At 40.5% G+C, this 11876-nt stretch overlaps 1 protein-coding gene across 2 annotated transcripts; it reads right to left on the bottom strand.

Annotated features, from left to right (window-relative positions):
* Window positions 1-1158: 1158 nt before the first annotated feature.
* Window positions 1159-7377, bottom strand: kera (keratocan). Of its 2 annotated transcripts, none has more exons than XM_041964227.1 (3): window positions 7272-7377; window positions 2313-3187; window positions 1159-2154 (listed from the first exon to the last, which is right to left on the bottom strand). In XM_041964227.1, exons 1-3 carry the CDS (start codon window positions 7301-7303, stop codon window positions 1985-1987), a joined length of 1077 nt encoding a protein of 358 aa, XP_041820161.1. In that variant the 5' UTR covers window positions 7304-7377; the 3' UTR covers window positions 1159-1984. The 2 variants fall into 2 exon arrangements, with proteins under 2 accessions (XP_041820161.1, XP_041820163.1); XM_041964229.1 differs by lacking the exon at window positions 7272-7377 and adding an exon at window positions 4500-4561.
* Window positions 7378-11876: the final 4499 nt, after the last annotated feature.

Below are 11876 nucleotides of genomic sequence, written 5' to 3'. Positions count from 1 at the left end.
ATAAGCCGGGATTTATATTCAGCACTTTTCTTCTGCCAAGCATTCTCAATAGGCAAAGAACTGAATACGATTTATCCCAAAATGTCTTGACACAGTGATTGATGTGCAAAGTATACGGCAGAGTGTACTGTAATGATCCTGAGAAGTCCTGCAGAGTTGGTCCACTCTGTAGAAGCATTCATATAGTAACTGACGGTGAGGTGGAAATTTTATGCTGGCAGAAACATGCATTATATTTGACGGTTAATTCTGGACATAGGGTTGCTGTAAAGTAAAATGTCTACTTCATAAAAATTAAGTTATTAGAACATATATAAAAGGTTACTTTTAGTCAAAAAGTAATGTAGACAATAACTGGTTACATTGGCCATTATGACTGTCTTAAATCCTGACAGTCTCATAAACTGCGGCAGACGCATATATAGTGCAACTATGCCACCATTTACCAGACTGTTCTGTCTCCAGGTGTCTGCAGACTCCAGGTGTCTACAGAGCCCAGGTGGCTGGCTGGCTGTGGCTTTCATTATTTGCACAGATATCTGTTCACTACTTATTTTAAGCATCTAGCACTTGAGATAACTTGCAGGCCTTTTGTTATTCTTGCTCAACTGTCACACAAAGCACTATAAATTTTAATGTATTAATCATGTTTTTCATTTTTCAGAAAAAAAAAGAAGTCTATTATACCCATATATATGGACCAGGATCATGATCATGAAGAAATTACTGAAGCACTGATTCATGCATGTCATTTGGCACTAATGTAATTTCATAGCTCAAAAGTGTGTGAGTGAGTCATTTAAGACAGTACACAGCTACACAGTTCATCTAATGTGACTCTACTGTTACCTGGATGAATGAAGACAGGCACTATGTGGATGATGATCTACTGTATGTTCGCTTTCTGGTGACAAGATTAATTCCCTAAAGTATCCATTACATGCATCCTGAATAAAACGTCATGGAAAAAAAACAAATTTTAATGCCTGATTCAAATTTTCTAGCAAATAAAAATTGCAGGCTTGTGATAAATATTTACATTTAGTTTACAGTCATTGCTGGAGGTATGAAAAATGACAAAATTGCACCGGGACACATGTTTATTTTCAGACGTTTTATTCAAATTGAAGACAATTCAAATATAATCTTTTGCTCAGTTTATTCAGAAAAATAATGACCAGAATTAAAAAGTGTGTTGGCATTTTTTGAAAACAGTTATCACATTTCTTTTGTATACAAAACATCAAGGAATATTGGCCATGAATATTCACAGGACTGTCAGGTTTCTGCTCATTTTTCTCCAATATTAAATAAAAATAAATTACCTACAGTAAATATGCTTATTTGTGGAATAGAGTAATTTAAAAAAAGTAAGTAAGACCACAAACCTAGAACACAAGACCATAAATTTGGCTTCAAGTCTACAAATATAAAGCAAAGGTTTACCTGAAACAATAGAAAAAAAAAATTAAAAGTGATATTTTTTCTACACATTGATAAGCTCTGCCTCCTGCTCAAAGAAGCATAATGACAATGAGTCCGCAAAGTTCTCCACATGCCATTAATACATGTTATCCGTCTAAATCACTGTCATGCTAAATTCTAATCAGATTTTCAGTCTGACTTGTACATGCAGATGTTTACGTCAACATAAGGCACAACTAGTGGTCAACAGATTGCATCCTCACCAAAGCTTCTTACCCACCAGTTCCTTGTCAATTTGTACTTTGTTTTAGATTTTGTTAAAATTCCACTGAAAAATCCATGTTTTCTGGAACTGGAATTAACTTTTCCCTAAGTCACAGCAATAAATCAAGTTGATCCCAACTAGCATCAAATATTACAAACATGCAAATATTACACGTCACCATTTTTTGTTGCATACATTCACAGATCTCATTTATCAGCGAAGTGTCGACATTACTGAGTCATTAGTTTTCCGAAATCAGAATTAGCTTAGAACATGCTGAGGATTTTTTTTTCTTCAGATGACAATGGACCTCAGGAGACGGAAGCACAGAATTACATCCCTGGGAATTGGTGGCTTAATGTCATTGCCATCAAGTCTGAGGTAGCGCAGACGAGGAACGCTGTCATTGACGGAGTCGTCCACAGTGTCGACAGCGACAGGACAGACACTGGAGCCGCTTACACCTGGTAAATACACAAAGAGATTTAAGTTATAGACTTACCATCGCTTTATGGTTTGCTATTACCATAGCATCCCTCTCTGATAAACACTTCTGTTTAATAGATTCATAAAAGGAACATTCTCTTGCAGAAGTTGCTTTGGGAAAATGTTGCAGACTTACTTTTGATATTGTTGTGGTCGAGGTGAAGGTGCTCAAGGCCTGAGGGAATGAGGGGAACCTCAGTCAGCTGGTTGTGGGACAGCTGCAAGTCCAAAATGCTGGAGACATTAAACACATTTTTGGGAACTCCACTACTGCCAAGCTTGTTGTGGTTGAGCCTCAGAAATGCCACTTTTGGCAAACCTTTGAAATAGCCAGCTGGGATCTTCTCAATGTTGTTGCCATCAAGGAAAAGCTGGGTGGTGGTGGGTGGTAAGCCAAGAGGCATGTTACTCAGCTGGTTCTTTGCTAGATTGATTTGTACCAGGTTGTTTAGACCCTTCAGGCTCACCTCAGTCACAGCATCATCCATCAGCTTGTTACCCTGGAGGTCCAAGAGGTTAAGCTTATCAAGACCAATGAAGACACCAGCAGGGATCTTGGAGATGCGATTGCGAGAGAGACGTAGATGCTCCAGGCTTGCTGGCAGGGGAGATGGCACTGAAGACAAGAGGTTTTCATCCATGTAGAGGTGTGCCAGGTGAGGCATTGCAGTCAGGACACCTTCTTCCACTCCCTCACTTGTGATTTTGTTGCGGTTTAGGTTCAGCCAGCGCAGCGAAGTGGCGTTACGCAGGGCATCTGCTGACAGCACTTCAATTAGATTGTTCTGCAGGTAAAGATACCATGTGTGTGGCGGGATTCTGGGAATGCTCTTCAGGCCTTTATTATCACAGTAGACAGCACGAGGGAAGTTGGGTGGGCAGCGACACTCTTTAGGGCAGGCTTGGATCTGGGCCATATATTCCTCATAAGGCATGTCCTGGCCTGTACCTACCCCAACCAGGCACAGGATGCAGAGAAGACTCAGGAGAAGTGCCATTTCACTGCCTGACCTATGATGAAAACGGACACACAACATTATAGAAAGCTGTGCAATGTGCTATAAAGTTTTACACAGGCCTTAAATCAGCACAGGGCAAAGAGACACTGGAATGCTCAAGACATCCAACATAAAGATCAGATAAAATGTTAAAGTTTGCAGAGGACTGAGAACTTTAGGAATTAAGACCACACTGTAGTGAAGAACAACACAATTATTTGCTTTTGAGGACATGTCTTGTTTCATGATTCTTGTTTAACAACAGTCTTGATCGGGCCTTATACACTCTAGAAACAGAAACATTCAGTCACTTAAAATACTGCAGATCACATGGCATCGAATGACTAAGTGTTCACAAACTTCTGTCCCAAATTTACCACCACCAGCGTATGTAGCCTATTCGACCACTAATGTCATTATCATTAAATTCCAAAGGTAGCTGCCAACAGAGCAAGGAAACCTGCCCTTTCTGGGTCATTGCTTTGCCTGCCAATGACAGTTAAAGCCCCAAAGACAGGATGCAGAGCCAGGTCAACTTTAATTGCATTAGGAGAACATTGAAGCTCAGACTTGGAGACGTTGCATGTCAGTTATAAGATGCATACTGTTCCTCAGACTGATTGCACAATATATGGGTAAGCCTGCCACACAACTCTAATTCCATTTGCTTTGGTTTGTACAGTTGACACAATGATGCATGCAACTGAACACATATGCAACCATGCATACATTTCTGCTCAGCATTGCACATATTCAATTGAGGAGAACTGAATTCTTCTCCTTGTTAGGGATGACAGTTCAGGGAAAGGGCAGATGTCTTGGTACTAACCACTAATATTTGTAAAAGGCAAAAAGTGAAGGTGGGATACAATATATACAGTGCGCTATGCAACAGAGAAGCTCAAAAACAAAAGCTGAAAGGAACACAATCTGTAGTCAGCTACCATCTTCTATCCACCCATCTCTTGAGGCACTACTTGATTCCTCTCAGTTGCCATCTGGTGCTTGTTTAAATTCTTGATGCACTCCATGCTTGTCTGGAACTCATTTCGGGTAGGCCATGGTTTTCCATGGATGGCCTCACTTCAAAGACAAAGTCGACACACCTGTTTTGAGATAAGTGCCCCTGCTTTCTCACTGTGCAAGTGTCAAAACTCCTCGACCCAGCTTTGGGGTACAATGTGTAGTGCAAATGATAAAAGCGTATCCATGCTTCCATAAAGATAAAACCCCAAAAGCTGAAGTTGCAAGACAAACATTTATCAAATTTCCAACTCTGTCATCCAGAGGTATCAATTTCTTTGCCTTCCAGAAATGCATCTTACCTTAAACTCAGTTTAAGTTGCCTCTTGCCAATTGTCCCTTCTCAGCAAAGTCTCAAGCGTAGTTCCAAATGATGAGGCTGTACCTCTGACTTCCCTCTATTTGTACCACTAGTTTTTCATTCACCATGTGCCAGCCTGTCACTCATGATGACACCAAAGCTTCTCTTGGCCAATCAGATTCTCCCAAGATCAGAGGTCAAGGGTGGTGTATAGTGTGCTAAGCCTTTTCAGCGCTTGAGACATGGCCCACTTAGAAACAGGCTAATGCAGGCCTACCTGTTCTTTGTTTGGTGACATCCACATGCACAGCCCTTCCTCCAGTTGGTTGGCATGCTTGATCACTATTTAACACCACTCACAAATCCCTAAGAGTCCTTTGCTGACCTTTGTGCTAATTTTGTGCTGCTGCCGTCCACGGTGCCATCAGGATTCATTAATCTGCTTTATGTGAATTATAAGTCTTACAGTGCTGGGAGTCAACAGAAACTGTGGGATAGTCAAAAAGTACACAAACACAGCTCAGTGTAATTGTGATGTACAGATCAATGTCTCTAAATTGAAGGCAGCTATGTGAACTCAGTACCTTCAGTTTACTCCAAAGCACTTTTTGGATGAAGAGGAGCATTATTAATATTTGGCTGAAAAATGTCAGGCAACTGCAAAGTGCTACAAAGCCGGCATAGAGCATAGGGGGTTTTCTAAAGGTAATCCTTGCACGAATGACAATTAGGTACTTGATGTATTTCCGCTTCATGGTGAGTTATCAGTACATAGGCTGCTAGCACATCCAGAACAAAGATGACGCACCCTACTGTACAAAACATTGTCTTCAGGCATGAGATGTAATGGTGTTATGGGATGGAGATCAGGATTTAAACTGGGGGGGATTTTATTGAACGCTGGACATGCAAATTGTTTTTGTAGACGCTAGCTAGTGTCAGGTGACCTTTCGACATGCCTGCATGAGATTGCGCTAATTTCCAGTGATGACGGCAAAGGCTTGAATGCAACAGGATAATCCCAGCTGAGTTGTGTGAGGATAGGGGCAACACTTATCCACGATCAGCCGTGCAATCCCATTAGAGCTCCTCCTGTGTTTGCCAGGGTGCGTTTGTGAACAGTAATCATTCCTGTGCACATGTCTGTAATCTTGTATGATCAATTACACATTCAGACAAGTGTCCTGAGACCATTTATAGGAACTGTACGTCAAGGACAATTTACAAACTTGATGAATGGACACATTTGTTTCAGTCACTGTACTGTCCTAACAAGCTTGACTTGCCTAAGGTGACTTCGCTTCTTTGCATGCTGTTCTCCATGCCTTCATCTTTTAATGTTAGAGCTAGTCTCAAAAAATAAAACTTCCAGGTAGCATCTGATTCCATATGAGTCAAGATACTTAGAAATATGTCCAATCCTCGTTCTGGGAGTAAAAGGCATATAGTGGCTTCCTGAGCACATAGTAAACTATGAGAGGCAGATGTCCTGTCCTGTCTCTGAATATGATGCAGGTTGCTGTCAGAGCTGTCCGTACAGTTATTTGGCATGCAACTCAGTCTGTTCAGGACCAGGACAGCCAGCTTGCAACCTTTAAACTAAGAATGTGCTTCCAATCAGCCTTTCTACAACTATGGCCAACCAGCAGACTTGTAAAAGGTTTTGGGATGAAATCAAGAATCAGTCAAGCCAGGATTTTGTTCTATAGTTAGAACAAAGGTAGCCACATCTGTCTTTTTACAGGCTTCTAAAACCATTATTCTAGGTGTCAGGAATGTGGATAAAGTTTACAGATGCAATTAATTATTTGTGAAGAACTGAACCATGGTTACGCTACTTTTCTTTTTTTTTTTTTTTACATTTAATTAAACTGACTGTGATTTGATGGAAACACACAACAGATGGGGCACCCTTCAATTCATGTTTAAACACAATAGCCATTTATAATGTGTGTCAGGATTTACAAGTAAATATCCAAACTGTTGAGAATGGTGTGTCAGGGCTTCACATATCTCTGCAAAATGGAAAACATATTACTGAAAACAAATGTTGTCTATGATCTGCTTGACAGACTAAGGAAAAACACATGCAGAGGAATATGATAATGCCAATTTCCTGCCAGGGGCTTTGTGTCAGAGCCAGCTATGTTAATTACACAACGGGTTGCATTTGCACTGCATCGGTTTTGTGGGATCGGTTCCAGTTGATGGCTTTGCTGAAATCCACTTCATGAGTTTGCATGGCTTATTGCATCCATAGATGAGAAAGTAGCATAACTTTGTTTATGGATGATTATTATGTGGAAAAAAACATGTTTGGCAGTAAAAGTGACTTTCCAAAGATGTGTGTCATTTGCAGACCTCAAACAGCCACATGTTGTTTTTTCTGAGTTCATTCATTTTAAGGTGAAAGCTTCATTGTAAAACCGCTGTAAACTGATTGATGACAAGAGTCTATCTGTATCTCTATCTAGGTGCTGATGTTAAGCATCCTAATTCATTAAACAAACTGTCTAAAATAAACTGACAAAACTGCATGTAACTAATTTACATGAAACACCTTCAGAGCCTTCTTTTACTTGCAAGGTTGCTACACCACTTTTACCTGTAAGTTTTGAAACAGAGGCTGGCAAGGTGCGCCACATCAAAACTAAAGATAAGTCCAATGAGATGTAAACCATATAAAAAAATGCACTCGCCCTCTCTTGTCAAAGCCTTTCACTCCTCCTCTCTCAAACAGATTTATTACTGAAGAAAAACAATTCATCTTTACCTGCTTCTCCAACTGTTGTGAGTGGTCTGCATGCAGCCAGGTGAGGTTTGGTTCCTCTGCTTCTCCAATGGTTAGCTTTGATGATTGTCCACAGCGTCAGTGGCTCGGATGTGGTCAGTGCTGCAAGCCAGCCCGGTTAGACTTGTATTGTTGTTGGTTTGATTCCCCCAAGGCTGCACTTTGGACATGCACCAGCTGAACAGAGAGGATGGAGCATATGTTTGATGGTGGGAGGACGATCGTGTGTGAGTTGGGATGTCCTTTCAGAGTTTGTGGTGCCTACTTTTCTGCCAGCCCAGCATTTTTTTCCGCCTCTTTCGTCTTGTTTCGTCTTTTTCTTTTGTAGAGATTGAAGTCATCAGTGTTGAGGGTTAAACTGCTGTCACTCCACCCAACTTAACCATTTGGTCTGCAGTGGAGGATATGCTGTTTAACCCATTACTCTGGGGGATGGGTGCATGACCAGTTTATGGCTCATTTCAGCACAAAGGCCTTGGGGTGTGTTTACAAGACTTTCAGGTGATGTTAGAGAGGAGCTTATAGGGGTTCACACCCAACTTTTTACAGGAAATTCCCTGTTTTTTACAACCCAAGGCGTCTTTTTGTAGTTTTTCCCATCAGGCCTATCAGCAATCATATATTACTCACTGACGTCACTGTAGAGAGTTTTTACACGGGGTCATTGCCAGAAGCAACTTCACAATGCAACACTGTCTGTTGTGGTAGTGCAGGAGCTCCAGACCACAATTACAGTTAACCACTTATGTGGAAGTAAAAGTTTGTAGTGACTCACCCGTCAGATACCATGGAAAATTCTAATTTCAGTAAACCTGCCGCAATAGACAACATTTTATCCGACAAGCACAATAATTTGTGTGCGTTTCTAGTTTGATGTTTGCTGATATTTATCTTAAGACATACTTGCCAACTGTACTGTAGTCCCAGGATTTATTTTGTATTTGAAGGATATCTGCAAGGGTGCTCCTGTTTGGGTGTTTCTCCTCAATGTTTTTAGCCATGCTAGCTGCGATGCTAAGGATGGTAATGTTGGTCTGTCTGTCAGGAGGTGGACTGTCGGTCATGGATGGATTGACATGAAATTTTGGTCCAGACATGGTTCTGAGATGATGATTTCTAATGACTTTTCTTCCAGTCCCAGCATGAGGTTGACATTTATGGTTTTGAGCAAAGTGTCTCAACAACTATTTAATGGATTGCTATGAAATTTGAGATTCATGTTCCCCTCAGGATAAATGATGCTATCACGCTAAACTAAGATGGTGATGATGAAAAATATTATATTTGCTAAATATCAGCACGCCATTGTCATTGTGTGCATGTTAGCATCCTGCAGTTAGTCCTGCTGTGCCTAATACAGTCTCACAGAGCACTAAGTGTACTGTAGAGTCTTCTAGAATGAGATATATCAGCTGATACTCCTGTACTGTTTCTTTTTTTTATATTTCTGTAAATTTTGAATATTAAGTCGCCTACGTATATGGTCATTGTTACTGCTAATGTCACAAGTGACTCAGAGCTTCACATAGGTTCATGCTGGCCCCAGTGCCTGTAGTCATCCTGACAATCCAGTGGGAGTCACTCATGCAACTACAACAATAACAACAACAACCTTATGCATCTGCGTTTTTGGGCCCACAACAGCACTGGAGTCAAGCTGGTTGGAGGATGTGCAGTCAGCTGACTTCCTGTTGGCTCCCTGCAAACTTATTAATTTGATCATATGGCTCTTCACGACTTTTCAAATGTATTGGACCAAATGGATCAAAATAAAGAGCATTTGCGGGGGGTTTGTGACACCATTTTCCAATTGTTATGTTATGCTTTTTGGGATGACGTGCAGAACGTGTCGCCACTATGTTAAAATCGCTTCATAGCCCAGCATCGCTCCTTGTGTAACCAGGAACACGGTCAGCTGTATTTATTAAAAGCACAACCAAGTTGTTGTTACAACTATCTTGAAGCAAACCTTCATCTCTGTGGTGGCTGGTGGTTGGAATTCATTATTGTAATACAAACAAATGAACAAAAAAAATCGAATTTAATTGGATATGTGGAGAAGCACACAGGTTTACTTTGATGCTTCAGGCCGTTACTTTTTACTTCTGTCACCACTCCCCATCTTCTTGCCCTTGATCTCATCTCAGCTCTGTGCGTGTCTGCGTTAAGACCACAGATGGGACATCTGGAGCCCATGGATACAGTTTTGGGGGGCAAGGGCGAGAGCTTGAAATAAGAGAGGAAAGGGAAATATCTAACAACAGCTACGAGAGACCTGGAAATTTAAAGTTGAGTGAAAAATCTCCAGATAAAAGTTAGAGACCAGATCAGGGTTACGTTGGAACAAAGATTATGAATAAAAGCAGAGAGATAAAGAGATGGAACAGCTGGAGAAGGTCTGGACTGAAGGATGATCTTTGGACTTGTGCTGCCAGGCTGAAACAGCTGATTATACTTTCACTCACAGTCTCAAGCAGGAGGATGTGAGGCTTAAGTCTTTATAAAGGGCTTTATTGTCTAGACACGGGCAGCAGGAGCTCCACTCAGGATTTAAATAAGGGCGACTCAGGAGGAAGAGGAGGAAATTGTCTTAGATTGAAAATCTGTACAAATGACCATATAAAAACATGTGAAATGTGAAAAAATGTTAAAACAAACATGTAACATGTTGTAATGCTCGTGGAAGTGACTCGACTGCTAACTCCTGACTTGTATTGGATGGCATGGGGAAGTGCTGGTATTTAAATTACCTCCCAGCACCGACTGATAGACAGACTTCTACTGGCTTTCATTCACACACAGTAAGTGGGTCAAATTTGAAGTTTAACCGAACTTTACAGCTGGATCTAATTACAAAACACCTAGCAGGAATCAAATGAGACATCTGGAAGCCATTTTTGTAATGACTATGAATGCCACGTATCTAACCAACTGACCTACTGCCTGTAAGTAGTGTCTGCTCTAATAAGGAACTCGTGAGTAATAAGTAGAGGTTCCAGCACATGTGGTGCACATCATCAAGAACTGTTTTTACAGTTTAGGCACTCTCGATACTGTAAATAGAAGTGACAAGTGAATGTCGAGTACACATGCAAAGACAATGACGAAACTCCTGATTTATTATCCACAGTGTCACTGCATTCATGTATCACAAGGAACATCTTAGAGGATATATCAGAGGGGGTTGTAAAGTTGTTTCAATTTCTTCTTTCATCTCCAGCAGTTAGTGTCTTTATTGCATTTTGCTATATACACTGGAGGGAAGGGATGAGAAGAAAAGATCTACAAGAGAAGAAATTGCATTATTTCAAATCTCATGACTGCAAAAAGAGTACAGCTCGTGTCTTTTGAGAATTTTCTGCTGTGGCTTTCAGACTTGCTGACACTGTTTGGAACACAGGAACTGATAATGAAAAGCAGATTTTTAAGGCTTTTTCTGATGACGTAGCCACAGTTTAGTCCAGTTGTAGCCTTAATGAATAATACGACACCATACTTGCACAATAGCTTGTTTTGAGGTGCAGTTAAATCTCAAAGTAAGGGTCCACAACACACAAAAAGTCTGACAACTTAACTGTGTGTGATTGCATTGTGGATTAGTTATAACTGTCAGTAATGAAAGTGATAAATATTCAAAATACAGATTGTACAGTAACTGCTGAGTGTGCTAACATATGGTGCAGCAGTATCGTCTGTTATTCACGCCTGTTAACATGCTCTTAAAAATAAAAAAAAACACTTAAGACAAAGAAATACAAACAATATAATAAAACATTCTGTATTCTGCCTTGATCCTGCTAAAATGGATGGTACCATCTTGAAAGATGAAACCAAAGGGAATGTGCTGATTTGATTGTTTTATTTCCCTCTGGCACACCATAAAACACACATTTCTCAGACTCCTCCAATCACAAGAGCACCTCACCCTCATGAAGGGACCAAAAACATTCAGAAATCACTACAATTATTTTTTCTTTCAAATTGTTTTTGGCCTGTCGAGATACAAAACATGGGAGCAAAAATGTTTAGCTTTGGTTTTCTGCAGGAAAATAGCTGTGCTGATGCAAAACCTTTCGTTGACCCTGCATGAATCGTTCTTAAAAGCGGTTCAGTATTGGCTCTAAAATATAACTTTCAACAGAGGGTTGTAGAAAAATGACAACAATTTTATCAATTTTGACCACAAGTGGCGATGTGCACACGGAGTATCCCTTGGCAAGCCAAATATGCACACTAAAATCTATCTCATTGGAAACAGCCCACTATAGGAGACCACTCTCTTAAGGAAACTTTAAATGTTTGTGTTAAAGCTCCACGGGGAAGCTTTACTGAAAAAATAAAATACTTTGAAATCGTCACGGGACGTTTGTGGTTTCGGTCCGAGACAGTTGGAAGGGTACATTTACACAGAAAATATCTTAAAGCTGCGGTATTGAGCAAAAACCCTGCAACCCCTGCATCCCTCCAGGACCAGCTGGGTTTTTTGCTTCACTCTGCAGCTACATTGAAACATAGGACAGAACAAAGATGATGGGTTCTCCATGTCATTACTGTAAATTAATGACTTGACAGACACAAAGTAAAGTC

This window comes from Chelmon rostratus, chromosome 22, assembly GCF_017976325.1.
Source record: "Chelmon rostratus isolate fCheRos1 chromosome 22, fCheRos1.pri, whole genome shotgun sequence".
Classification (NCBI taxonomy): domain Eukaryota; kingdom Metazoa; phylum Chordata; class Actinopteri; order Chaetodontiformes; family Chaetodontidae; genus Chelmon; species Chelmon rostratus.
The sequence above is the reverse complement of the archived record's forward strand: the minus strand, read 5'-3'. Positions and strand labels throughout refer to the sequence as shown.